This window comes from Bombus fervidus, chromosome 17 (genome assembly GCF_041682495.2).
Source record: "Bombus fervidus isolate BK054 chromosome 17, iyBomFerv1, whole genome shotgun sequence".
NCBI classification, from domain to species: Eukaryota; Metazoa; Arthropoda; class Insecta; order Hymenoptera; family Apidae; genus Bombus; species Bombus fervidus.
Window position 1 is genome coordinate 3,632,142 of NC_091533.1, and position 26,577 is coordinate 3,658,718.

A 26,577-nucleotide genomic window follows, 5' to 3' on the forward strand; every position below is an offset into this window, starting at 1 on the left:
AGTGCGGAATAAACCATTTTTACAATACGCTTTGTTTCCAACAAAAGTAAATTAAGATTTTGTTAGAGGTGTACTAAAACTGATGCCCTGAATGAAAACATTTTACTCCGCTTAGTTATTCCATTGATTCTTCACTCTCACCTTGTCGATAATTAGCCAAATTCAAGTATACTTGACAAATTTTCGAACTCGACATTCTCGGAACCAGATCCACGGATAAAAGAATGTCACTCTACTTTATCGACTTATTTTTTCACGAAGATTCACCTCCTTCCGGCTTGTTACATCAGTTCGATGACATTCTGTATATTCGTCACCGAACGGTCGAAACAACGAAATCTAAAATCGATCGTAATACTGTTCCCTCCGTTCGTCTCCGAAAATGAGTTTATCTTTCTCGATACGTCGGGTTCCCATCGATTTTCAACTAATTACGTCGATTAAAGGCGCATCGCGGATTTAGGAGATCTGGGGTGGATTAGTGGAGGAAAGGCAACGAGTTAACGTAACGGATGAAACAGCGGACAAGAAAATCCGAAAATTAATCGGTTACCAACAAATTTTCAGACCGCCGCTTTCTTGCTGGAAAGTTGCAACGTTTCTTAATCTACCGTGGCGAGATAATGATTGGTCGAAAAAAGGAGTCGCAGCTAAAAGCTCGAATATTTTCCGAGGTTAACTGTCGCCACAGCTCGTATTCGACACGCTCCTTTTGATCGCTGAACTACAGTAACTTGCTTCGATATAGAGTAAGGAAATAGAGATTTATGTTTACTCCAATTTATTTGTTAGAAGTATGAAAGAGTGTTTAGAATTATCGATTAACCGCCAATCATGTCCAGCAAGTTTAGCAGCGTATAATTTCTTAGTATGTTGTTCATCAAATTCCTAACAATGTTACTAACATATTGCGATATTTGATTTTGATACTCCTCGAGGAAATTGGGTGCCTCCTCGGAGATGGTTTCGCTTATATTCTCGGACAAATCATCGTTGACGTATAATCTGGAGACATCACACTGGAAATATTTTAAAATTAGCCATTCGGTCTTGCAGGATCACCCAAGCACTGGTTGTTGCAGGATCATATATAATATACTTGTTATAATTTTTATAGATAAGGCAAATCCCTCTTTAGGTTCCGTGTCTATAGTTTTGTCCATAAGAACATCGATTTGCATCAAAATCCGCACTGTAATCATATACAACACTTACGTCGGATTTCCTTACTCTGGTCTGCAATTCCAGGTTTGAAACGTACAGCCTCCCCTGCCTTATCTCGAGTTGCAGGTCCGTCGTCGCTTTAAGTTTCTTAACGCGGAGGCTGAAGTCGAAAAAATGTAGTTGCCTTTTTAATCAGCGGTCAGGCGTAGTTTACACAGTTTATAAACTGAAGAAATCTCCGAGCGTTGATGGTCCGCTTCGGCAATACTGTTTTACTAGCGTTAGGAAACTGCAAAGCCGACTGCGGGTGTGTTCTCGACGGATCATAAATACGTTTTCGAAAAGTGGTGCGCTCCCAAGCTCTACCGTTTTATTAAAAGATACGTTTACTTGTGTAGTAAAAAAGTATTCATTTTCTAAAAATATCTAAACGTTTTACAAAGATCAGAGATAAAGCGCGAATCGAGTATCGTAAATCTACGCGCTTCTGCATGCTAGCTAAGCTATTATATTCATTGTATAAAACGTGTACAAAAGGAAATAATTGGGAGAAACTTACTCGAGTGTTCCATGTCCGTGGAAGAAATTTTCATCAAGAAATGTACCTTGCATTTTGTACCGAGTCTCGATCTTAATTTCGCGGAACAGAAAAATTACTTTGAATGGCTTTAAAACCAGCCATCGGGAAATCAACCCGCTTTACTCTATAGTTAGACAAACCATCTATGCGTAAATCCTTCACACGTCCTGTTGCTCTGTTTGAAGAAGAAGAAGAAGACCGATGTCGGTTAATGTCACTCGATTCTCTTTCTGTAATTAATGCATAAAACATATACGTACGAGAACAATCCGTCTTCGTTTAAATTTATATCCAGGCGCTTACTCACGAATGGTTCAAGGACCGGAATACCAAGATTTTCATCTCCTTCCTCCATCGTCTCCTTAAATTTCTCGAGAAATCCATTAAGTTGATCCGACTTCAACATACCGAACACTTCGGCTTTTTATTGAGGAGAAACAATTTATTTTCTATGAATCGAATTCACTTTTGATTAAACCAAAGCCGCAAAGCAAAAATATTCCACTTACGGAACATGTCGGCTAACACGAATGCGTAACAGATAATAAAACTGAAACAAAATCACTAGCTTTCCGATAATCGAGTTTTGATATCTCTTATTTCATGCATTAATATCTTATATGCACGATATACAATCGGCCCACGTGATTGCTAAAAAAAGTAGTTAAAAGATAAAGAAGCAAGGACACTAATTCCATTGGTCGCTCTTTATTACAGGGAGTGACAATTCGGCAATCGTCATTCAAGAAATTCAATTCTACAGCTATGCCCGATCGCGTGTCAACGTCCGTTATTTCTCCCAAAAAGGTATAGTCGATTCTTTCTCTACTATATGCGTTTTAGCATCTTTCAAGACTATGTACATGCCACGCGAATATTATGCTACGTTTAAACTCGAATTTACACAAGCTTCTTCTATTCGTCGATTTTTCGTTTAATTCAATTTTTCGACGAACGTTTCGATGGTACGCCACCGACATCTATCAAGAGACTGCACTCGGAAACAAACTGCAAATCTTATCGCATGCCATTTCTTGGAAGAAGAAAGATAATGAATATCGAAACTTAGAAGAACTGTCGTAGCATAACTTATGTTCATCAACGAATATTCGATATAACATACAAACAACACAACCACTCTGAAGGCTGACGGCTAACTGACAGCCCACTGCTTTGATAACTTCCGGTAGACCACGGACCACTAGTTTAAAACGAGTCGCCTGTTGCGATGTGCTCGTTCGGTTGCTTCCGGTTCTCCTCGGCCATCTTCGACGAGACCGATCTGCCACGATCAGGTGTAACCTGATTGTGTTTCTCACCCGTTGTGTTTCTCCCAAAAAAGTACAGCCGATTATTTTTCTTTTCTATATGCGATTCAGTAGTTTTCCAAGCTACGTACATGCCACGCAAATGTCATGGCACGTTTAATCGAGATATATCCGTAGGAATTAGAGGACGCTTTTCTCTGAAGCGATCGATAAATCGATACATCTCTTACAAAATTCTCGTTTCAGGATCAATTTGACATAATCGTATTTTCGTTCAGTCGCGGGGAGACGCGGTCGCGTTGTAGCGCGTCAACGGGAGTCGTAAATGCCCGTTACGATTGCACGAATCGACACCACGAGCAGGGCGATCCCCTTATTTCTTTTGGGATAATAGGGGTGATTGGTTTTTAATATAACTGGAATCCACAGTTATATAATCCATATCTATTTATTTAACCAGCCTACAATACTTATTGCGTCGACAGATAGTGTTGGACTTCGTCGTGTCGGACAGTACAATAATTGATTAATCCGAAAATTGATCGATTTGATGGATAGAACGCCGAGAACTTGACTTTTGATATTTATCGATGTTCGTTGAATTCGCGATTTTATTCGTTAGGGTTTAAGAGGTATGCGGTATGATTTCTGAAGAAAGACTAACTGCCCTAGGATAAATTTCTTGTCCTCTCGGGGAGACGACCCCCACCATGCCCTGATCACGCCACCGCTCGCGCCGATAATCACGTATGCCGACTGCTTTGTGAAATTAAAGAACGGATCGAATCGACGTTTCTGGAACTCGCGGCCGGGCGGCAACCGTGCGCTCGTCGATACATTGTATGCCCCGTCGGGAAAATGAGACGATTCGTGTATGACGCTGGAGGACCGCGAGAGACGGTTAGAAACACGATCCATATCAAGCTTCGCGACGTAAAAATAATGTTCATTAGATTTATTCTCGCGTTGCTAATCTATTTAGCCTAATCAGATATGCCGACGATTAGGTTGGAAGGCAAATGACGAATGCGCGAAAAAAATGTATTTAACATCACACTATCTTTTTCTTGTTATTCGTAACGACAAAATTTCTGAAAGAAAACGTGTGGTAAACTATTAGGGTACGTTTGACCGAGACTCTCGCGTTATTTACATTGCTATTACTCGACGCCCAAAAGTAAACGGTTCGAATAGCGAGTGCATGAGTAACCGCGTATAAATAAGTAACCAAAGAATATTCGTATTTTTTTTCTTTTTTTTTTTTTTTTTTTTTCATGTAATGCAATAACATATTGCGCATTTACAGCGCCACTCTACTCGATCGTTCAAAGGGTGCTCCGACAGATATTTGATTACGAAAGAAGTTAGATTAGAGTACAAGTTTCCACGAATATGATAAACTGCAAATAAACGTATTTAACAACGCCGCGAACAGATAATTTTGCGGATAAGATTCTCTTGAAAGCAACAGGCACGTGCGATATTGTTCAACGAATTCCTGCATATTAACGATCGCCTGTATGCATCCCATGCTAACTTCTATAAGTTACTTTCAAAACTTTTACATCGATGTGATATTTAAAATCATGAAAGCTCGCTTCGAACTTGCAAAATTACGATCCTTACTTATATATTTATCTATTTATAGCATAAGCACTTTGGCAGAAAATAAACGCGAATGTATGTATATATTTGTACAAAAAAAGAGAAGCAAAGTAAGGGAGAGCTAGACATAAACGTTTGAGCGTAAACTAAGAATGAATATAAATAATTATAGTATATGTGTTGAGATATGTATAATTTTCTGTGCTGTACTGGGTTAAATGCGTAGTGGGGGTACTTGTATGTGAGTGCGAGTATGTGTGTGTGCGCAGCGTCTCGAAGACAAAAGAATGTAAACGGTTCAGTCGAGAAAAAGTCGAGAAAAAGTCGAGAAAAAGTCGGTTAAGAGTCGGGTATGGAAGAAAGTGCAGAGACGCGTGCAAGTATGTATCGATGAATATATGAGGAATCGTCCATGAAATAAATATGTTATTGTTTTAATAGTAATCCTCAATATTAATTAAGTGTTCCTATAACATTATTTCGGCTTCAAAGATCCACAATTTTCAACAATATGTACTAATCCAAAGGAACATCTTAAGAATGCTAGGGCTTGATCAAACATGTATGTCCTGGACGACAGATTTGGTGTAGATAGACATTCACTCCGTGTAAAATTATTTAAAAATGTTAAAATATCCATAAGTAATGTTATGCGTGGAAAAAATGTTACTTCTTAAACATCTCGAAGGTATATGCATTTAAGGAAAATAATTCGACGATCGCGGGACGAGATATAAAACCTTCGGTTATTTTACTTACAAACAAAATATCAGACATTATTCTTCTATCGCTAAATATCTGAAGATTTTAATTATTAATAATTTCTCCATTGATGTGAGAATCGAATAGCATAGAATGACCACTATGTTTGGCAACAAGTTACACAATTTGGAACGTTTCAATTTGTTACTACGTTGCTTATCGTCTACGATTTGGTAACAACGGGTACAACGTTCTTCGTACGCTCACTCGTGTACACGCGGCTGCCGCTGACTTGGATTCTGCGAATTCGAGTATCCGGTCAGTCGTTTCGTATCGTGTGGCAACGTAGCCAGACCCGCAGCATTTACGCGCGTACAACCACGACACATGGGAAAATCTTTTATACGTGCTGACGATTAACGTAATCTAGCAAAACACAATTCGTTCATGCGACGCCGTGTCTCAAGGAGAATACTCATCAACCAGATTGTAAGTCGTAGACATCGAACATTACGTGTCTCTTAACAAGTTCCAAACCAGGAGTGCTACTACGTAGCCGGTATTTTCCGTGTTGTCCAACGCGTTGTTTGTCGTCCTCTGAAATTAATCTGTCTAAGTTGTTACCGCGTGGGATCGACCATTTTCGTCCGCCCTTGACATCATCTTGTTGGAACAGTTACATTAAAAAATAGCATTTAATACAGTGTATCGCGTGTAATCGGCTTTATTTCGAAATGAATCATCGATCGATGCACTTATCGTCAAAGATATCGAGTACGATAATAGAACTACTGTGATATCGATATGATGGAGTCCATGAGCTAGAAACTTGAAAGGATTTCGTTTGTAAATATAGGTAAGACTGCTTTAATTATACGGCTATAGAACGATTTTCGTAGTCGTTCTGTAAAATTTGTCAAGAAGCAAACCCCTCTTGAACAGAGTTCAAAGAACAGTCGTGTTATCAATTAGAGTTCCGAGATCACGGTGTGCGTAACGAAATTAATCTCCCCTTAATTAATGATGTTAAGGCGCATCCAATCGTAGAGGCAGTACGAGTTTCCTGATTAAAACGACGATACGCATTCTGAGAAGAGACATCGAAAATGCCGAGAAAGGAGATATGACCGATACGTTTTATCGAAATCTTGTACAATTAAAACAGTATAACATACGCTGCGTGTGACCGACGTTAACTCGCGTAAGGTCATAGTACCCAATCACGATGTTATAGATTCTATTTTACATCCTGTAGGCGAGTATGCTGTACTTCCTATTCATATATACCGAAGTACTTGGATTTAGTCGCGTATCGTTCTTGTATCTAAATAACGACAAACTACCTAGCGGTGGTTGGACAGACGTTCTAACAACCGGTAAAGCATTTTCACGCAAAGCAGAGGGGCAACCGCGAACCTTTGTCCTCGTATATATCTATCTGCCGCGACTATATCGACGTTTCAACGGAAATGAGAAACTCCTCACGGTATGTTACCCGTTTTCCTCGCTTTACGGAGAATTCGTAATTACACGGCACACACGCCACTTACAAGCGTTCCTGGCCTGCACATACCGGGTGTTAGGCGGCCGTGCGTTGTGAAAAAGAAGTCGCCGCGCCGTTACGAGATTAGTCCTTAGACGGTGCGGGTCGTTTTTACTTTCGTGAGATTCACAGGTGTATCTGGAAGGAAGCCGTCTCGCTTATTCGACTACTGTAATTGTCAGCTGTCTGCTCCGCCGCTTGTTTCGAGTTTCAATTCAACTGGTTTTCTTCGAACTGCCCCGTTTTTTCTCGCCATTTTTCCGCGCTACACCGTGTATCACGGGAATTAGGTTTCAAACCTATTTCTGGCAGAATTCAGGTTCGCCTATTTTCTTCGTTCGTTTACGGTTTCAAAGCTTTTCCCTCGCGGGAATAACGCGGCATGCATCTTTGTTTTGTCTGCACGACACGACTCTATTAAAACGGGTTGCAACGATCGAAAGAGCACACGGATGTAGGCAGAGTTTGATAGAACGTTAATTTTCTCGCTGCGTACGACGCCAACTTCAATTTCACATTGCACGTCGAGACATGACGGTTCTCGACAATTTATACAGCTCCGCCGATTTAGTTATCAATTAATTTTCTCCCCTTTCTCTGGTGCGAGGTGTTTCCTCTCATCTTTTAACAAAAGGAAAGAACAGGAACACGACAAAGAGACTAAACGGTCCATTGCCGTGCGAATCGTGCGTGTGTCAGTTCGCAAACGATTCATCCTATTATTTAGTCGTGCAATGTACTGATAACGTTATAGTTAATCTCAATTACATCATCGTACTTCTTGGAAAAGATACACCGCGACATATCAGAGACAAAGTTATCGACGTTTCACCTATCAACGTGAATTATATTGCTTAGTTAGTTTCGTATGTCGACCATTGTAACTTACAGGAATCTTTTCTCTCGCGATTCGATAACCAATAAGTAAGTTTCATTCGACAGATACTTGTTGCTCTTGTCATAACTCGTCGTGCACCATAAAGGGAAGAAAAATTTCGTCTAACCTCCTGTAAGAGTCACGACATTTTAAAAACTTTTATTTTAGTCCGCCTCGAAATTTCCACTTTGACAGTTCGTAACTAATCGGCATCAAAGGAAGTCGTACGGTACACGTTAAAGTTCAGTTGGCCCTAGTTACTCTCGGAGTACCGTGCCTTTGCAGTTGATATCAAAGAGACTGTACAAGTCAATGGTTTATTTTTCTATAAGTGATATAATTAAATTCCTTTCAAGCAGAGAGTTTCTAGTCTCTGCATTTGGAGGTTATGCGAACTTTACGTAGCCGAATACAAGCAGTTACTGAACTAACGATACACGCCAGCAGGAACTGATTCTACACGAAAAAATAAGTCGAAAGTGCGGAATAAGCCATTTTTACAATACGCTTTGTTTCCAACAAAAGTAAATTAAGATTTTGTTAGAGGTGTACTAAAACTGATGCCCTGAATGAAAACATTTTACTCCGCTTATTTATTCCATTGATTCTTCACTTTCACCTTGTCGATAATTAGCCAAATTCAAGTATACTTGACAAATTTTCGAACTCGACATTCTTGAAACCAGATCCACGGATAAAAGAATGTCACTCTACTTTATCGACTTATTTTTTCACGAAGATTCACCTCCTTTCGGCTTGTTACATCAGTTCGATGACATTCTGTATATTCGTTACCGAACGGTCGAAACAACGAAATCTAAAATCGATCGTAATACTGTTCCCTCCGTTCGTCTCCGAAAATGAGTTTATCTTTCTCGGTACGTCGGGTTCCCATCGATTTTCAACTAATTACGTCGATTAAAGGCGCATCGCGGATTTAGAGAATTTGGAGTGGTTTAGCGGAGGAAAGGTAACGAGTTATCGTAACGGATGAAACACGCGGACAAGAAAATTCTAGAATTGATCGGTTACCAACAAATTTTCAGACCGCCGCTTTCTTGCTGGAAAGTTGCAACGTTTCTTAATCTACCGTGGCGAGATAATGAAAGGGGTCGCAGCTAAAAGCTCGAATATTTTCCGAGGTTAACTTTCGCCACAGCTCGTATTCGACACGCTCCTTTTGATCGCTGAACTACAGTAACTTGCTTCGATATAGAACAAGGTAATGAATAGAGGTTTATGTTTACTTCAATTTATTTGCTAGATGTAGGAAGATGTATTTAGAATTATCGATTAACCGCCAATCATGTCCAACAAGTCCTTCAGCGTGAACTGTTTCAAAATGTCGTTCATCACATTTGTAGCAACCTTACTCACGTATTGCGATATTCGATTTTGATACTTCTCGAGCAAATCTGGTACCATCTCGGTGATGGTTTTGCTTATAACCTTGGACAAATTTTCGTCGTCGTATAATCCGGTGATAACGCACTGTAAACATTTCAAAGTTAATCATTCGGACATTCAGGATCACCGAAGCACTGGTTGTTACAGGATTATATGTAAACTGTGGATTTTTATGCATTTATGCGATATTTAATAATACAAACACGTATGAAAAGATATAAAATATCTAACGTACTTGTTATAGTTTTTAAATATAAGATAGATCTGTATTCAAGTTCTGTTTTTATAGTTGCGTCCATAACGATATCAATTTGCATAAAAATCCGCGCTATAATCATATACAACACTTACGTCGAATTCCTTTACATGAGCATGGATTACGAGGTTTGAAACGTGTATTCTCTCGTCCTTTACGCCCAGTTTCAGGTCTGCCGTCACATTAAGTTGCCTAATGACGAGGCTGAAATTTGAAAAAACTTAGTTGGCTTTTCATTCGGTGAAATACCTTCTACAAATTCGAAAAATCCAAATTGCGATTCGAAAAAATCGATGAAACGTAGCTGAGGCAATGTGCAAATTATAGAAATGTCCGACAGGCGGCGTTGATAGTCCGTTTCGGTAATACTGGTTTACTGACGTTAGGAAACTGCAAAACCGACTGCGAGCGCGTTCTCGACGAAACATAAATGTTTTTTCGAACTCTGGTGCGCTCCCAAGCTTTACCGTTTCATTCAAAGATGCGGTTACTTGCGTGGTAAAAAGATATTCGTTTTCTAAAAAGATCTAATCGTTTTACAGAGTTCGGAGATAAAGCGCGAATCGAGTATCGTAAATCTACGCGCTTCCGCATGCTAGCTAAGCTATTATATTGTATTATATTGTATAAAACGTGTATAAAATGAAATAATTGAGAGAAGCTTACGCGAGGTTTCCACGTCCGTAGTAGGAAATTTCATCGATGAGCGTACCACTCACATTGTATCGAGTCATAATGTTAATTTGCCTGAACAGAAGAGCTACTTTGGCTCGAAGACCAACCACCGTGAAATCACCCTGATTTACTTCATAGTCGGATAAACCAGCTACGCGTAAGTTGTCCAGGTCTCCTTTTGCTCTGTTCGAAGAAAAAGAAAATCGATGTCGGTTAATGTCATTTGATTCTCTTTTCGTAATTAACGCTTACGAGAACAATCCGTTTTCCTTTAAATCTATATGCTCGTGCTTGCTCATAAAAGGATCGAGAACAGGAACACCATGTTTTTCATCTCCTTTCTTCATCGTCTCCTTAAATTTCTCAAGAAATCCTCGAAGTTGACCTGATTTGTACGCATTGTACTTTCCGGTTTCTTAACGAGGAGAAACGATTTTTCTTTTTAGTTTGGAATTCGCTTTCGATTAAATCGAAGCCGCAAAGCAAAAATATTTCACTTACGTCGCGCGTCGGCTACATGGGAGTGAAACGTGTGATAGGTGACCAACACGATGGCTAATATCGGCACGAGAAAACGCATTTTACTGAAAGCGAAAAAAAATACGCAGTTTAGAAGTAGACAATTAAGACTGAAATATTTCACTTTAACGCGGAATTTAAACTTTTTTTTTATGCAAATATAAAACCCCACTCCCCAAGTAGAACCGATAGTCGTCGGATAATCAAGATACTCACTTGGCTTTGATAAATTACACGACCACTATCCGACTCTTCGGCATATCACGGCTCGTTAATACATCGTTCCTTATATACAAGTCAGTATCGTACACTCGAGTTTTAAGATCTCTTATCCTATGCGCGATATCGGAATCGATCGATTCGGCTGATAAATAACTAAATAAGAAATTAAGAAACAACAATACCGATTCCCTTGATCGTTCTTTATTTAAGGAACGGCAACTCTGCTTTCGCGATTTAACAAAATTCATCTTGTACAATTTCGGAGACACGTCGATCGCGCAACGATAAACGTCGATTTCATTTGGCTAGCGGCGAGCAGCTACGTTTATAACGTAGCGTGCAATTGCAGCGCTACAAATGACCATTTAACTACGTTACATCGGTCGACTTGCGTCGCTGATCGAACCGGAACGAGAGAGAATCGTGGAAAATATTTGGATCGTCGCATCGGAGCGCAGAGTCGCCGCAATTTCAGAATAGCTACGACGAAAAATTCAGTCGCGTTGATCGGCTGTGCATGAAGCGATACGTGGCCAACGGTAATTATCTAAACACGAGCGAAGCGTGAATTTCCATAAATCCGAAAAGGCTATTTTAGGTGGCCATGAAATTCGCGCGGTATCGATCGTCATGGCGTAAATACTTGGTTATTGGAAGCCTGAAATCGGAGCAATGAGAACGAAGGTTAGATGCAAGGCCGAAGGTAAGCCGGCAAATAAACTCTCGATACGTAGTAAATCGTGAATGGGTAAGCTGCTAGGGAACGAAGAAAAATACCCGAACATTTCCTTCTGACAAAGTTCCGCGAGAGTATGTGAAACGAGAGAGCGGATAGAATTTGATCGGTAGTAGTGGATTAGCGAGGAAGTCGCAGATAGATGACGATAAAGAGAAGAATGCCGTTACAAAGTCGCAACTTTTTCTTTTTATAACATTGACCGCGCGCGATCATGTTTTTTTCCTTTCTAAATAAACCTATAAATTCATTGCCACCGCGATACTTATCGCTGTAATCAATGATATACGTGAAATGGTTCTGCGATGGACCTTGGTTTTCCATATCGAAAAGGAATATTCTTCTGGCTGGTAAATATTCGAACGTTAGACGGATACGCATCTTTCTCGAAGAGAGGTCGAAACACGCAGGAGCAAAGAGTAGAGGAGAAAAAGAGTATCCGAGAGGAGTATAGGGAAAACGCGCGTGTGCGAGTGGCGGTGGTAGAGCTTGTGTCGGAGTATTTGTCGTGGATACGAAGAAAGTAATGAAAACGGAATAAAGGTGAAAGAGAAGAGGCAAGGAGGGAATAAGAAGAAGAAGAAGAAGAAAAGGAAAAGGATGGAACGCCGACGAAGACGACGACAACGACGACGATGACGATGATGCGAGAAAAAGGAAAAGAAAGAGGGAGTGAATAAACGGAGGAAAAGGGGTGTTAGAGGGAAGCGGCTGGCTGGGGGTTGAACACAAGAGAGGGAACCGAGTGGTGTACCGCCAGCCGAATGGGGTGAGAGTGGGGTAAAGCCGAGAGGGGATGCTAGACCAGTTCACCCTTACTCGCCACGGCTCGACTCGTCAGTGCGGCCTGAACGGTTAACCGGCCTACTTGTTCGCGTGGTTCTTTCGATTCCTTTCATTCTCGCAATTTACGTCGTCGAAATCGTCGTCATCGTCGCCGTCGTCGTCGTCGCCGCCGCCGCCGTCGTCGTCGCCGTCGTCGTTGTCGTCGTCGTCGTCGTCGTCGTCGTCGTTGTCGTTGTCGTCGTCGTCGTCGTCGTCGTCGCCGTCGTCGTTGCCGTCGTTTCTCAGCTCTTCGCCATCGACCACGAACCATCAAGTTTTAGCGACTGTTCGCTCGCGGAACACACGTGAGTTGTAATAAGCGAGGTACAGTTTGGTTTGTCGTTAATTCGTGTCGTCGGTGTTCGACTTGCCCTTCCGATTCGAGTTGGAAAATTTGCCGTCGATGAAGAGTCACGTAAGATAACGAAAATAATCGAAGAAAGGGAAGAGAAAGGTAAAAAAGCGAGCAAGGTCGAGAGAATTTGAGCGAGAAAAAGAGGCGGCCGATAAACGGAGGGCTCAGCCGAAGCAGCAGCAGCAGCAGCAGCACGCACGTTTCGGCTAAAACCTCGTATTCCGCTTGTCGCCGCTGTTCTCGTCGCGGTGCTTGTTGCCGAGCTGGACGCAAGGGCAGAAGAAGCAGAGACGGTGCTTGCTCTCTTAGAAATTCGTAAGTTTACCTTTGTAGTTTTCTTGCGAAGGAACTCGCTTCGTTGCGTCCGTTCTGCGATCGGCAATTTACCGCACTCGATTCGCCACATTTGAACATAGTCGGCATCGAAGGTCAATGATTTTTTGTAGCGTGCCACCCTATCTATCGGAAGTCCAAGAGTATCGGACGAAAATCGCTAGAAAATTGCATCAGTCCTGCCGGTAGGATTTTTCCACCGACCATTTCCCTGTAGAAAGGCTCGCTGGATAGCCGAGATAAGCAACCGATGAAACGATAACTCGTGTACAGCCGCTTGTACTCGAAAAAGATCGATTTTCAGCGGCTGGGCGACGCGAGCAATCCTTGTTTTCTCTTTTCGCGTCTTCTCGTCTCAAAGAACTCTGGTCCCTCGTTTTATTCTCCATTTCTTCGAATCTCATCTACGTTGCACGTTTCGCGAGGATTAACGTAATATGCGTTGTACAGCGAACGTATCCCTTCTCGCGGTTGTTGCGCATCGAAGCGAACGATTTTTCTCGTAGCGTTTCGCTTCAAGGACTGATAAGAGACGATTTCTCGCGATAGTGAACGACGTCTTAGGATCGTGCACCTTGTTCAAGTAAAAAGGGACCGATAAGAAAGATCGCCGAGTAATTGTTTTGAAATACGACCGCGTTTAAAGGGGTTCAAAGGCTCCAACAAAGTTATCCTCCGTCCATAGACGATTCGCGTTCTTCCAGCAGCTCTATGGTTCTCGAGATTCCTTTGTGCTGTTCCACGGCCGATGATTTTCAGCTAAAAGTGGCATTCTTTTGCGCGGAAGTAAGCAGGAACCTTTTTAATTAAGGGCAACAACTGTCGAGGCAGCTACGACCTCGAAACAACGGTAGGTCGGAACGACGAAGTCGTGCAAACAGCAAACATCGGTCGTATAGGAGAAACATGGATCGATCGTACGAACGAGCAGGGGCCTTGATCGACGATCCACGTAAATCGATGCGCGTATTCCCGTTTGCAGCATTCTTTAAAAAAAATCGTGCCGTTGCCTGCCAGAGCTGTTAGCTTGGCAAAAGAACGAGATCGATTTTAAACAAAGATTGCTCCGCAATAGTTCTATTAGTCCGCGTGAGTTACGACGACGAAGCTATCGGATCAACGATAAGATCAACAAACGGATATCAGGGTATATATGGGACGGATTAACGTCGGCTAGAGGTTTGCCAGGTTTGGTGATAAATTTCGATAGGCTTAAGCTCGCTGGATGCACACGAGATCGAAGATGGGATTTTCGTGTTCGAGGTCAACCGGTAAATCTACGGCGAAGGTCGCCGCTTCTTCGTTCCATCTCTACTTGTATTTCCACTTTGATCGCGATTTTAGCGCTCCGATCTAACGATTACGATCTTCGATTTTGTATCGAAATCTCGTCTCGCGAAGACCGCGTCGCGTTTTATAGTTCGAGGCAAGAGATCGTGCTCGTCTTTATTCGTTTCGCCAGACCCTTTGTTCGTAGATTTTCCTAAAGGCCGGATTTTAATATTCCACGCACTTTTCACGGGTATCGCGATACGGAAGGCTGAGAGAAAAAGGCGAGAAATGGGACGAGAGGAGAAGACGTTGAATCGAGAACACGGTGAATCGAAACCAGTGGATAATGAAGCTCGTTGAAAACATTGAAATACAAAATTTATCGATCGCACGCGGCTTGTAAAACATCTGTCCTTTATTGTTTAAACGCGTTACGCAAGACCTGTACTTGCTAAATAACGTAACGTTTGTAATGGTTCGACAAACATTTGCCCTGTCGTACACAGAAAAATCCGATGGAATGGAGCAAATCGAGCCGAATCATGCGCAAGGTTGCGATCGATAAAAACGAAAGATCGTGCATGTCGATTGTCCGTGTAATAACGTGATCGTAATATCTGCTTATCTTCGACAGGTGAAAAATGTTTTGAAGAAAAATACTCGATACAATATTTTCTCAAATCTGTTTACTCGTTCGCTAGATAAGAATATATAAATATAGTACACCGTATTGACCTAACCGGTAGCTGAAAAATATTTCATCGTAAAGATTCTAGATCATCGTTGCAGCGTACGACTCGACACGACGCTCGAGCAGCGCGGATCAAAAGGAGAATTGAATTTCGAAGAGCCGCGATTCTCATTAGCTCTTTTGTTTTCTTTTCGTCTTTCTCCCGCGACCATTTGTCATTCGGCTTTTCCCGCGCACACGCTGTGAAACGCGATGCTGTATGGTTTCACGCGCGTCGCCACCCATAATATATTTAGCGCTCTCAGGGAGTGCAGCACACTCTCATGCACACTCGTCGAGGGCGTTAAAAAAACAATGACAAGGTTATACACGTGACAAAAAGAAAATTGACGTGTGCTTGGTGCGCGTGGAAGCTCGTTTTTCCGTGGCTTGGCGCGCCGAAGCTTTGTCGGATCAAGGGTCGTGTCAAAAGCTCTGCAAAGAGAGAGTTGGTACGCGTGTGTATACGTTTCTGTGTACCTGAAAAAGAAAGAAAGAGGGTAAAGAGAGAAAATAGGGGGGGAGGAGGAGGGGAATTGGGAATAGGAGGAGGGCGGGAAAAGGGGAGGGAAGAGAAAGAAGTGGCAGTAGACGGTAGAGCGACGGCGTAAAGTAAACGTTGGACACACACGGCTGGCCTTTGCTTTCGTTTGAAGTCACAATCAGTACCGACTAAAAATAGGAACCGTGACCTAACTACGCTCGATTCCACAATTATGCATTTCCTCCCGTTGTCCGACTATTTTTCACTGCTCGCGACCAAATCAATGTGCCGTTAATACAACGTCTGTGTGTCGCGACGACGTCGATCGAGAACCCGTCTATACGTACTATATACGCGTGGCTGAAAGTGAGATGAAATTCAGATGGGTAGAGGCAAACAGGGTCGAGTCAATATTTTTTCCTTTCTCCAATCATCGCTTGGTCGCCGTTCTTCTTTCAACGATTTCTCCGAGACTCTACCTGTTCCGTGAAAAATAAACGATCGCGAAAACTACGAATCTCACCGAGGATAGATTCGGTCTAGTTATCGGCTAGCTGAACGAGAAAATTCAGAGTCGAATACTACGAACATCGTTAAGCGTAAAGCCGATCGTGTATCACGTATGTCGTATATCCTATGTGTATCGAGTAAAATTCACTCGCTTTGCATAAACGCCTGGGAGCGTGCGATTCTGTAATACGCTGCTATAGTTGCGAAGTCACGTTTTCGCGCTAATTAACTCTTAACGATTTCAGTTAATCTTCGCAAAGTTTTCGATGACCCTCTTGTTTTCCGGGCTTCCAGGTTAAAATAAACTGGAGCCTGGAAACTTGTCTTGGCAACTACTACCGTACGTTTCTCCCACATACGTTTGCCGTAAATATAAAACGTCGTCAAAATGAAACATTCGAGTTTCGTTAGAATCAGTCGTTTTGAGTGAAACAACCGTTGCTCTCGACGATAACGACAGATCGTTTCGGTTTAGGCTCGGGAATTCTAACTCGAACAACATATTTCACGTTATCGAAAGATTCGATCGTGGTTTAATCGGACGACGGAATAGGACAGAAATAAACGAGTCTTGGAAATTGAATAATAGTCCGATCGTCGATGTCCCCTAAAAAAAGAAGTACATCTCGATATCGATAAGTGTCGAGATCAACGGTCTGATAAGGACGTTGGCCTTTATTCGCACGAGACCGTAATCGCGGCGAATCTGCGCGCGTCTGCAATTCCCAACAACAAAGACACGCTGCTGCCTCAACTTTGCTTGCCCGTTATTCCGCGTCTTTTCTACCAGATCGACCCTTTCCACGCTGTTTGTAGTAAACGCTGCTAAAAACGTAAAAAGAGTAAGGGAAAGAGAAAAGGAAGGGAAAATTTGAATCACAATAGATACGTCGTTTTGTTATACGAGACGACAAAAGAAAAGGGAGATCCAAACAAAAAAGAGAAATCGATCGTACGATGGAACGTAAAAATATTCCTTAAGCAATTTATCGAAGGAAATGAGAAAAAAGTTGTTATCGTTAGCCAAGTAAGCGTAATATTAGAAATTGCTGGAGGATATTAAAGGCTCGCCTTGCTTTAAAGGAAAGCAACTACTACTGCAACCAACCGTCGTCGCACCTGCAGCTAACCCTCGAGGCTCTATCATGCCGCCACATTCTCTTTAGATCCTTATCTAACCAGGTTAATCTATCCTTCCCTATCCCCTACGACTTACCAGTTTACCTTCCACCGCCACCCATCTACGGTCCCTTTTCTAGGGCTTTGTGTCAGCTGACACGTAACTGTTTATACCATTTCGGCTGGCACATCGCGTGACGAGACTCGTTGCCAGATTGCCATTCTGCTAGATTAAACTATTTTCTATCTCTAATATTTGTTATACTAAATTCGAATACTGCAACGTTTTCAATCTGGCGATAGAACGCGAATACTTTTCAAATAATTTTCATCGGTAATTTTACTTATCTCGGTGGCGTTCGTTTACCTTTCTCAAGAAATCTAGACTAGTTGCTCGTAGGTGGAACAAAGCGGAAATAAACGTAAAAAGAGCGTACGCAATAACGTTCGAACAGAGACGAAACTTTCTTTCCCGTAATTTCCTCGCGTTTTCTCTTCCTTTGTTATCTCAATGTCCCGTTCACCGACAACCTTTCATCCTGTCGACCACTCTATCTTCTCTGACGTTCCTTTTCTACTTTTGTGATATACCTTTCGAGAACGATGGCCAGCGAGACGCGCGGCCTTTAATTCCATCCAACTCGAAAGCAATCAACGACTTTGATTCGTTAATGATCGCATGAAATGACGGTATCAACGACGTTTGCCCTAGTATTTCTGAAAGACTCGTTCAACGTGGTGACGTAGCACTGGCACTGTCAGTGTAAGTACGTGGAAACGCGTAGTAGAAGGTGAAGATACAGAGTCAGCCGGCAAGTGGAACATAGACTTCCGTGGCGCGGCAGTTAATGCGAAACTTGGCCTGCCAGATTTTCCTCCATTTGTTATACCGCTATCCGTTACGCTCATTATGTCAGCTTTCGCGATAGATTCTTATCTAATCGGGTCAATCTGCCTTCCATTAGACCCCCCGTAGCCTGATTTTTTATTCATGACTTAAACGTCACGTGACTTCCTTAACCGGCAAGGACTCGAAATTACACTCTGGCTTAGATGAGTTTTTTGGCACGATAAAACGTTTTACACCTGGCCTGAAAAACAGCTTGTACGAAGGAGAGAAAGAGAGAGAGAGAGAGACTCCGTTCGTTCGTAAAATCGATATCAACGAATCGTCTACGTCAACGCGAATCATCGATTTACAAGGACGCTCTCGAGACTCGAAATTTACCAACGATTGTAATTATCAGCGTCTCGATTTTGTTACGTGCATGGCGATAGGATTCGACGGAACGCGACGGATGCTCGTGTAAGCGAACGAAAAGAAAGAAAGGACAGGTGCATCCGGCTACGAACGATTTTTCTTTGCACCGGAGCTGCATTGCGGCTGCAGCAGTTTCCGACGCATTGCCACCGTGAACTGGCGTCGAAAGGCTGCATCGAACTCGATGAGGCCAAATGTCCGAACCAACCGGATGCTCGGTATTACGCGTAAAAATTCAGTAGAACAATTCCAAGCGAACTAAACGAATCGAACTGTACTCGTTACGCGTCGTTTCTCCTCTACGTTACATTCGACGATGAATTTTACGAGACGAATCGCGCGAATACTTGGAACGAAAGAGAAAACGGGGCTCACGGGGTAGCAGTTTTCGCCAGTTCGAATGCAAAGTAATCGCAAAGTGGAAGCGTTAACGGGGAAATAGAGAAAGGCCGTTGTTGTCGGTTGTTTCGAAACTCGACGTCATTGCCCGAGTACTCGCAGTCGTAAGTGTTCATCTGTGGCAAACACAAAATATTTTTCAGGCATGTTAACGTCGCAAGCACCGACTCCGAGAGCTTTTAAGAAGCGAAAAGCTCTCGGGAAAAGAAGAAGAGGAGACCGGCCCCGCTCGCGTTTCTTTGAGCTTGGCGATTAACACTCGACTTATCCGAGTCGCGGTGTTCCAATAGCTTTTCAATCTGTAGAGCGGCTCGAGCTTTCCGCCAGGCGCTTTTACGTCGCAACGGTTTATTTCGAACGAGAACCATCGATACCGTGCTTAGATTTACCTCGGTTCTACGGCAAGGGAGGAGGAATCGTCGCTTTAAACGTTCCGCGATTTTCATCGAAATCTGCAAAGTTGCTGCGTTGCGCGAGCTGCGACGCGCCGGATCGCAAACGTCGATCGAAAAGAAAAGAAAAGGAGATGGTAAGAAGCGAACGAAAGGCTAATTCGATGTCGAACGAATATACGGGTCTCGGTGTCTGGTTCAGGCTGGCACTTTGCTTCACCGCCAGCTTTCCATTGCGGATCGCGTGAACTTGCCGTCTACGTTATCGCTTAAAAGTTTTCCTGTACATATTAACGAGTACGAGACCCTAAAGTTTCTCGATCGTGCATCCTAAGTTCAATGCTTTTCTTTCGCATATATTTTTAATTTTTTCGCGTTAAGATTCGCTGACCGAACGATCCTTTTCGCGATAACGAGAAACTCAGATTGTTACGACCGTTCGCGGAGAGACGCGGTCGCGAGGAAAACGCGTCAGCGAGAGGCGTAAATTCTCGCTACGATTCGGATAATCGACGCCGCGAAGTAGTCGTTCCCCGTGTTTCGATTAGGATAACAGGGGTGGTTAATTGAAATTAACACTGTGTTAACAGGTTAATATGATAGATATATTCAACAATGGATTATACAATATTGTGAGCGTCACAAGTATTTGACGATGAGTACAGTTTATGCGTTACAGAAAATATGACCCGATTTGACGATATGTCTCGATGCGATAGTTAGACTTTGCAAACGAATTGATTTGAAGGTAGAATCGTGGTAAACTTATTGACTGTTCGGATGACGAAGATGATCTGACTCGAGAGTGACGATGCTGTGTCCGAGGAGAGCTGGGAAAGGGTGTGTCTAACGCATGGGATCATCGGATTCGTTAATGACAGTTTTTTGGTCAGGAAAGTGAGGGAAATAGACGTTGTTTCTATTGGCTATTACGATTGTTGGTGGACCAGGAGGGGTCTTAGCCGCCCTCGATAGAAGGTTGGTGGTGGGAAGCATCGCACGTGTGAAAATAACTAATTTTAAGTGTTTTCCGGACACAAACCAGAGATCTTAGAAATTACTTTCGTAGAAAAGATCCTTGTTCGGACTGAGAAACTTTGTTGAGATTTTCTAAGATTTATGGTCGGTCCTTGAGATTCTTTAGAGTATGCAGTAAGGATGTGCAGACATATGGTTGCCATGTGCGATGCAAGGCCCCGTCCAGGTAGAGAGTCGGCCGACGTAACACAGATCGAAGAATACAAAAAATGCAACGCCTAGTAGAGATTAATACGTCTCAACGCCTCGTACGTCCGTGTTTATAGACCGCAACTGTCTCCATCGATTTTATTTGTTGAAGCCGCGACAGAACACAAGCGCATCGTTACATGTAAATAAATTATTTCGATCAAAGGTTAGAAACGCGATTCACTTTGCGAGGAACGGGGTCTATCCGACGACGACCAAAGTTTCACCGTCGAGCGTACGCTAGTGTACAGCATGCTGTGAAAACTATTTACGACTTGCACAAGTTGCTTTCCAAACAATTAGGCAAGAAGATTATCGCGTCAGTCGCGTTTCTCCCATACGATTTCGAGTTTATTCGGAATTTTTGACGAAGATAAAGTCGAAGAACGATATTCCGGAACGCGTCTCTTCTCGACTACGTTTGCATCTGCTTTTTCACGCGGTGCATCGTCGAAACTCTCTCCTTGGCATCGACGTTATCACAGTAGCTTCCATACACTTTCGATGCGCAAACATTTAGTCTCCATTTAGGGAAAGTGCTTGTAGTACATGCACTTGCACGCGATACGATCGCACGGAGACGATCTAGTTTCGAGCGTGGCATATCACGACGAAAGACAAAGGAAAAGAAGGGATCAAAGGTTTCCCTCGAGAAGAAATCGGAGGTCCCTCGGGTCGCGTTGCTTAAAGCGATTTATCGTCCTTTGTAAAATATCGATCGATGCTCTTCATTCGGTGTTAAGTAATGTTTAGTCGAATGGCTAGAAAATAGGCAAAATCGTTGACACTGTTCGAAGCCTAAATACGAAGCTGCCTTTCGCGCAATCACATCGATACACGTGAGTCGATGGATCCGTTTTTCGTTTGATACGCGAGTAAATAAATTGATTCGCGAACATCGGAGTTGCGTCGTTTCAACGGAAGGACAGCAGAAAGACTATCGGGTTATCCGACGATCGCGCGTCCGTGTAGCGTTTTTCGCGACTTCCTATCGATATCGGCTCACGATTCGTTTGTTCCGTTTTGCCCTGCAGGTCGCGACAACGTCGAACGGAACTCGATAGGACTTTCCGTCGGTGAGGATGTAGACACCTTCCTCGTTATTATTTTAATATATGCCAGAGGAACCTCGAGCCGCGACAGTAACGAGCCGTGAAACGGTGTCGCGGTTTAAGAAGAGCAGACCTTTCGTTTTAACGACTTTCTAAAGACAGACTTCGGAGCACAGGTTGGGTTAATATTTGGCTCGGTCGCAGCAACCGGGTCAAGGATCACCGAGCTTCGCCATCGAAATCCTGATCCTTCGATGTCACGTCCTGCGTTCGAATTCTTCCTTCTTCTTTCTTCGTTCGAACCCCGTAGCCTATCTTCCAACCTAATCGTGATTTTCGTCGTATATCCTTCGTTGAACTCGGTCTCGTTCGTTCTCAGCGTCAATTGTCTTCTCTGAAATTGAACGTTATAACTCATCCACGTCCAGGAGAGAAACGACGTCACCGAGATAATCGCGTCGCTTCTCGGCTGCTCGGCCAACCGTGTTTGCGAGCGTATATTTGCACGTGTTCTTCCATCCTTACGTGCACATTGTACAGGCATACATATACACGTTTGGTAGGTCTGTATACGTTCGGTCCATGTGCCTTTGTACACGCGCCAACCCATAAACGTGCGCGCACACGATGCAACTCTGCAGAGTTGTACCGTGTTACCAACGTAGCTTGTACTGCAGATACGTTGCGGTTCTGGCCTCTACTTACCCGCTCGCCGCGCCGGCCGAACGTGATACATTGTTCCTGCCAAATTCATGCAACGACCGAAAATTTCCTCGGCATTGTCAGACAAACAACAGAGTCCTGGCCTCAGGCCGTCCGATTATTCCTACACGTGACGCGGGATGCTCGACTGGCACGTTTCTTTGTATCCTGCCCGAACTCCCTTCTCCTGCATCGCTCTACTTTCGTTTAATCGCTCGAAATCAAGATGAAATGCCGCTACTCTGTCGGAATTTTTTCTCTCCGATAACCTTGCCACGTATTGTTCCCGTGCATTTCTTTTGTTCTCCTTCGTTCGACGATTGCTTAAGTTATCTCGCTGTTCTTCCTCTTCCAGTTTTTCCCACTGCTCCGATGGATCGTCGGTTGATTCCAAACTTACGGTTTCTTCGCGCACGAACGCAAAAAGTTTCCCGCCTCTCTATTCGATCATTCTTTCGATGCTCGAATCATTGCAAACGCGTTCGTCGTATTTGCATCGGCAGCCGATCGCAAAACATTGCAGATAAAACGAGAGGAGGATTGTTTTGGGATATCCCGTCAGCTGCGAGTCGCATACTCGTATTACGCGTAAAATACGCCTAGCTAAAAATACTTGGAAATTCCAGTATCGAATTGTATTTGTTTAATTTCGAGAAACCTATATTTCCTCGTTGAACGATCTTATAAATGAAAAGAAAAATTCATTTCTCCGTGGGAACTTGGGTTTCTAGATGCACCTGACGAGTCCGCTGACGAACGAGGATGTCTGTTCCTTGTACGCGGTGAAACTCGGCTCAAAGTTTCGTCGCGATACCGATGAACGACTTTCTCAAAGTATCCAGGCTATTTACAAAGCGACTTACGAACTAAAATCGATGGAAGCAATCTCGTGGACAAAACCTCGGTCCCTCGTCCGACTTTAGCTGTGCCGTGGGAAAATTAGCAGGATGCAAAGTAGACAGGAAAAGGATGGACGAAAGAGGCAATAGCGACCGATTTTCAAGACAGCAACGAGTCGACGTAAATCCGGTAGTTGTTTGTCGCGGGTTTTATCGCGGTCGATTTTCTCATTACGTGGTGCACGTGGCTCGTCATCGGGCAGCTTACACCGTTTGAAAATTCGCTGACAAATTCATATCCGTTTCGCGCGGCTGTACAAACCATGTTGGCGAACGAAGACGCGACACCGTTTCCATTCTGCGGCTGTGAATCGAGACGAGTGGAGGGATTAAAATGACAGAAAACGTCAGAGAGCGTAGCTGGTAGACGCTCGGTTCCGCTAATAAAACTTTCTGCTGAATGCGAATGAATGGATTTCGGAGTACTCGTTTCATCCGTCTGTTCAGCCACCCTCTCGTTATGATATCTTTCTTCGTCGTTCCACTTTCGATAATGCACCGACTTGCCATTTTTCTCTTTTGTTCGCCGGACCTGTTTCGCTTCGATCGTTCTCGCTCCACTTTGATTCCGTGTTTTTCGCTTTTCGCTAATCAAACTCACACCCATCGGTAGTTCCGCCTCTCGCCCGATTAGTTAATGTTGTCGATTATCGTTTTCCGATGGGACGATCGCAAGCCGATTTTCCAGTGTTCTTCTATTTTAGATCGAATTCCAGATGTTAATTTCGCGGGTATTCGAAGCGCGTTAATCCCAATCGCTTTACGGCATTAAGCTTGTAATACAAGTGGAATACAAGATGGTAATACGCCTTTGTTGTGATTCGTTTTCTATTAAAAGAAAATGAGAATGTCGCGCATGATACTGAGTGCCGTTGCACATCAATCGGTGTCGCTACTCGGTACTTTCATTTCATACAACTTTTCTATCGATGCCATAAAAATGACAAAACGGAGGTAGATTTCGTTGCGATGCAGATGCATTCGTTGAATCACCATGATTATACTTTCGCATCGGCGATATCCGATTCTTTTGTGCCGTTTCGTCTATGCTTTTGTTTCGTTCGTTATCGAGCCAATTCTTTCATCGTGCGACAAAGGAAATTACTGGAAGGCGGCAGCGCTCGTTATCGCTAACGATTCATCCAGTTGGATGATTGCGAGGTTATTAAATCGGTACGCGTCGGTCGTCGTTCGATTCCCATCGATTTAAATAGTCTGCGTTCGTTTTCGATCTGATCGAAACTCGATCGATTCGGGGTAGTTTACAGGTTGCGTGCAGGCCTAGGATGAGAAAGAACGCTTAAGTGGAACATGAAACGTTCGTATGTAGATGCGCCGTTGTATCCGCAGGGCTGCATGCCAACCTATGACAGGCTAAAACCGAGTGTGTATCACCCGTATCAGGGTTATGGATGGCCCATGAACACGCTAACCCAGTGACACCTCTAGGTCACCACCGACTCCCAAACCACCCCTTGTTTGTCTTCCTTCTCTGCTGCGTTCGCTTTCGCGTAGCCGAATCTCCACTTTCCTTCTCTCCTTCTTCCTCCGAGCCTTCTCTCCCCTGCCTCCTCTTCGTTCTTATCTCGATCGCACGATTATTCCAATGCGTAATTAAGGTCGATAATTTATCGTTTTTTTTCCCTATTTATCGTCTCGACCTTGATTGACTCGATTAAATAATAAGTGGCAATACTCGAACGTGTCTTATTTGCAACAAATTAGAAAGGGGGATAAACAAGATAAGATAGCATTAATGGCAACGAGAGTGCGAATGTCTCGTAGATTTTTAATAAATCGACAAAGGAAAAGAAGAAAATGACGCGACAAAAGCGAAACGGTTCGAAGATACAAATAAATCGATAGCTGTTGCAGAGAAACACGGAATCGAGGCTAGGAATACGCGCGGCACGTAAATAAACCGCTTTGCAGCGTTCGTTTCAGCGAGTTCCGCAACAAAGTTTCTGCTGCACGTATGCACGCGCAACAGCTTTAGTTTAGCGTTATTAGGCCTGGAAGTTGCTGTCGAATTGTTGATGCTTCGGCTCGCGTGGTATTTCGCCAATCTCTCGTCTCCTCAGTCTATCCTCTCCTCTCGTCAGGCCGCAGAGTGGATCGCGATTTACCGTGATCGACAAAGAAACAACCTACGCTCGAGATCGAATTCTTCGAGGATTCTTTTTCCAACAAATACGATTGCGACGAAATAATCAAAGAGCGACGAGACTTGCGAAGAAATTGAACTTTCTTGAATCCGAATAGCCGTATCGTATGATCAGACGAATCTTAACAAGATCCACGGTATCTCTGCTAATTACGCGGCTTGCGCATAATTACGGAGAAATTACGCGTATAAAATTACGCAACTCGAGTAGTCGCGTTCCGTTTCAACGCGCTTTCGTTACAATCTACGTTGCAGGATCCAGCAGCAAAATCTAAATAAACAAGAGATAATCAGTTTTCAAGTATCGAGGGAAGATCAATGACGGAAGCCACCGAAACCATAGGATCTATGAAAACAGACGGTTGAAAATGAAAAATTATTCGCAACTCTGGTTTGATTTCCAAGTCGGTAAATCTCGCGGCCGATTTTGTTTCCTGCAGAATCTCGGGGCTGGTGCGACGCATTGAAAAACGCTTTGCGACACAGGCTGCCGTGGGGAAATTATTCGGGCCGATAGATGAACGTCGAATGAAACTGCTTCGTTTAAACGTTTTTTGACGACGAACCGAACGGCCCGAACAATAAATATAGCTCTGTTGCCGTCGAGGCAGGAACAATGATTCCCATTACGAGTCGCAGTTTTATTTAAAAGCCGAGCGGCATTGTTTTCGCGGACAAGCGGTGGACCGCGAACTCGTGGCGTTTTCAGTGCTCACTTTTGTGGTTGACGGCACGGAATCACGGCCCTTTGCATTTAAAGACTCCTTACGCGCATTGTTCGAACGATGAAAAGCTTCCTCTCTATGTTATCGGAAAAATACCAGGATCGAGATCGAGGCGAGAAGGTTTCCTTCGTCGTTTCAACTTATTTCCTAGTACATACTTACATACTTACACGTATACGTATACTTTCAATTTGATTCTACCATTCGTGTCCCGTGTTTGCGCGTGTGTTTGCGCCTACGAGTGCAGAAAGAACTTTTCCATACAAACTATACTAGACGGATAAGATTAGACGCAATCGATCATCGAACCACTGTTTTAAGCATCGTCCGATAAATCTGTTCTTTTCTACGCGATACAGCGAAATTATTATCGAAAGTGTCTGCCTGCAAAATTGCCGATGAAAATTGTTAGGAAGATGATACGGTTACACTGTACATGCGAATGTGTGTGTAAGCGTGAGAAGGCGTCCAGGCCTTAATTAGGACAAAAGACGATTGACAGTCCTTTAGAAGCATCTGGAAGAGTGAGTTGATAACAAGCATGCGTGCAAGTAGGTTTACGAGGTCTTTAGAG

General features: G+C 43.3%; 3 protein-coding genes across 6 annotated transcripts in view; 1 reads left to right on the forward strand and 2 right to left on the reverse strand.

Moving 5' to 3' along the window:
* Positions 1-764: 764 nt before the first annotated feature.
* On the reverse strand, positions 765-2,631 carry LOC139996266 (uncharacterized). The gene is made up of 5 exons (XM_072020520.1): positions 2,254-2,631; positions 2,005-2,164; positions 1,806-1,919; positions 1,216-1,324; positions 765-1,019 (listed from the first exon to the last, which is right to left on the reverse strand). Exons 1-5 carry the CDS (start codon positions 2,258-2,260, stop codon positions 822-824), a joined length of 588 nt encoding a protein of 195 aa, XP_071876621.1. The 5' UTR covers positions 2,261-2,631; the 3' UTR covers positions 765-821.
* A 5,136-nt stretch (positions 2,632-7,767) lies between these two features.
* LOC139996259 (acetylcholinesterase) overlaps positions 7,768-26,577 on the forward strand; it is a 43,414-nt gene continuing 24,604 nt past the window's right edge. Inside the window, exon 1 of one of the 3 annotated variants that reach the window (XM_072020509.1) lies at positions 7,768-7,786. The gene's annotated coding sequence lies outside the window, so the exon portion shown is untranslated. Of the gene's footprint in view, positions 7,787-12,380; positions 13,050-26,577 lie in introns of those variants that run through there. The other 2 variants (XM_072020508.1, XM_072020510.1) reach the window with 2 other exon arrangements.
* LOC139996260 (uncharacterized) lies at positions 8,976-10,859 on the reverse strand. 2 transcript variants are annotated; one of them, XM_072020514.1, is made up of 6 exons: positions 10,813-10,859; positions 10,579-10,661; positions 10,330-10,492; positions 10,069-10,260; positions 9,498-9,606; positions 8,976-9,230 (listed from the first exon to the last, which is right to left on the reverse strand). In XM_072020514.1, exons 2-6 carry the CDS (start codon positions 10,655-10,657, stop codon positions 9,033-9,035), a joined length of 741 nt encoding a protein of 246 aa, XP_071876615.1. In that variant the 5' UTR covers positions 10,658-10,661; positions 10,813-10,859; the 3' UTR covers positions 8,976-9,032. The 2 variants fall into 2 exon arrangements, with proteins under 2 accessions (XP_071876615.1, XP_071876614.1); XM_072020513.1 differs by lacking the exon at positions 10,813-10,859 and having other exon boundaries at positions 10,579-10,724.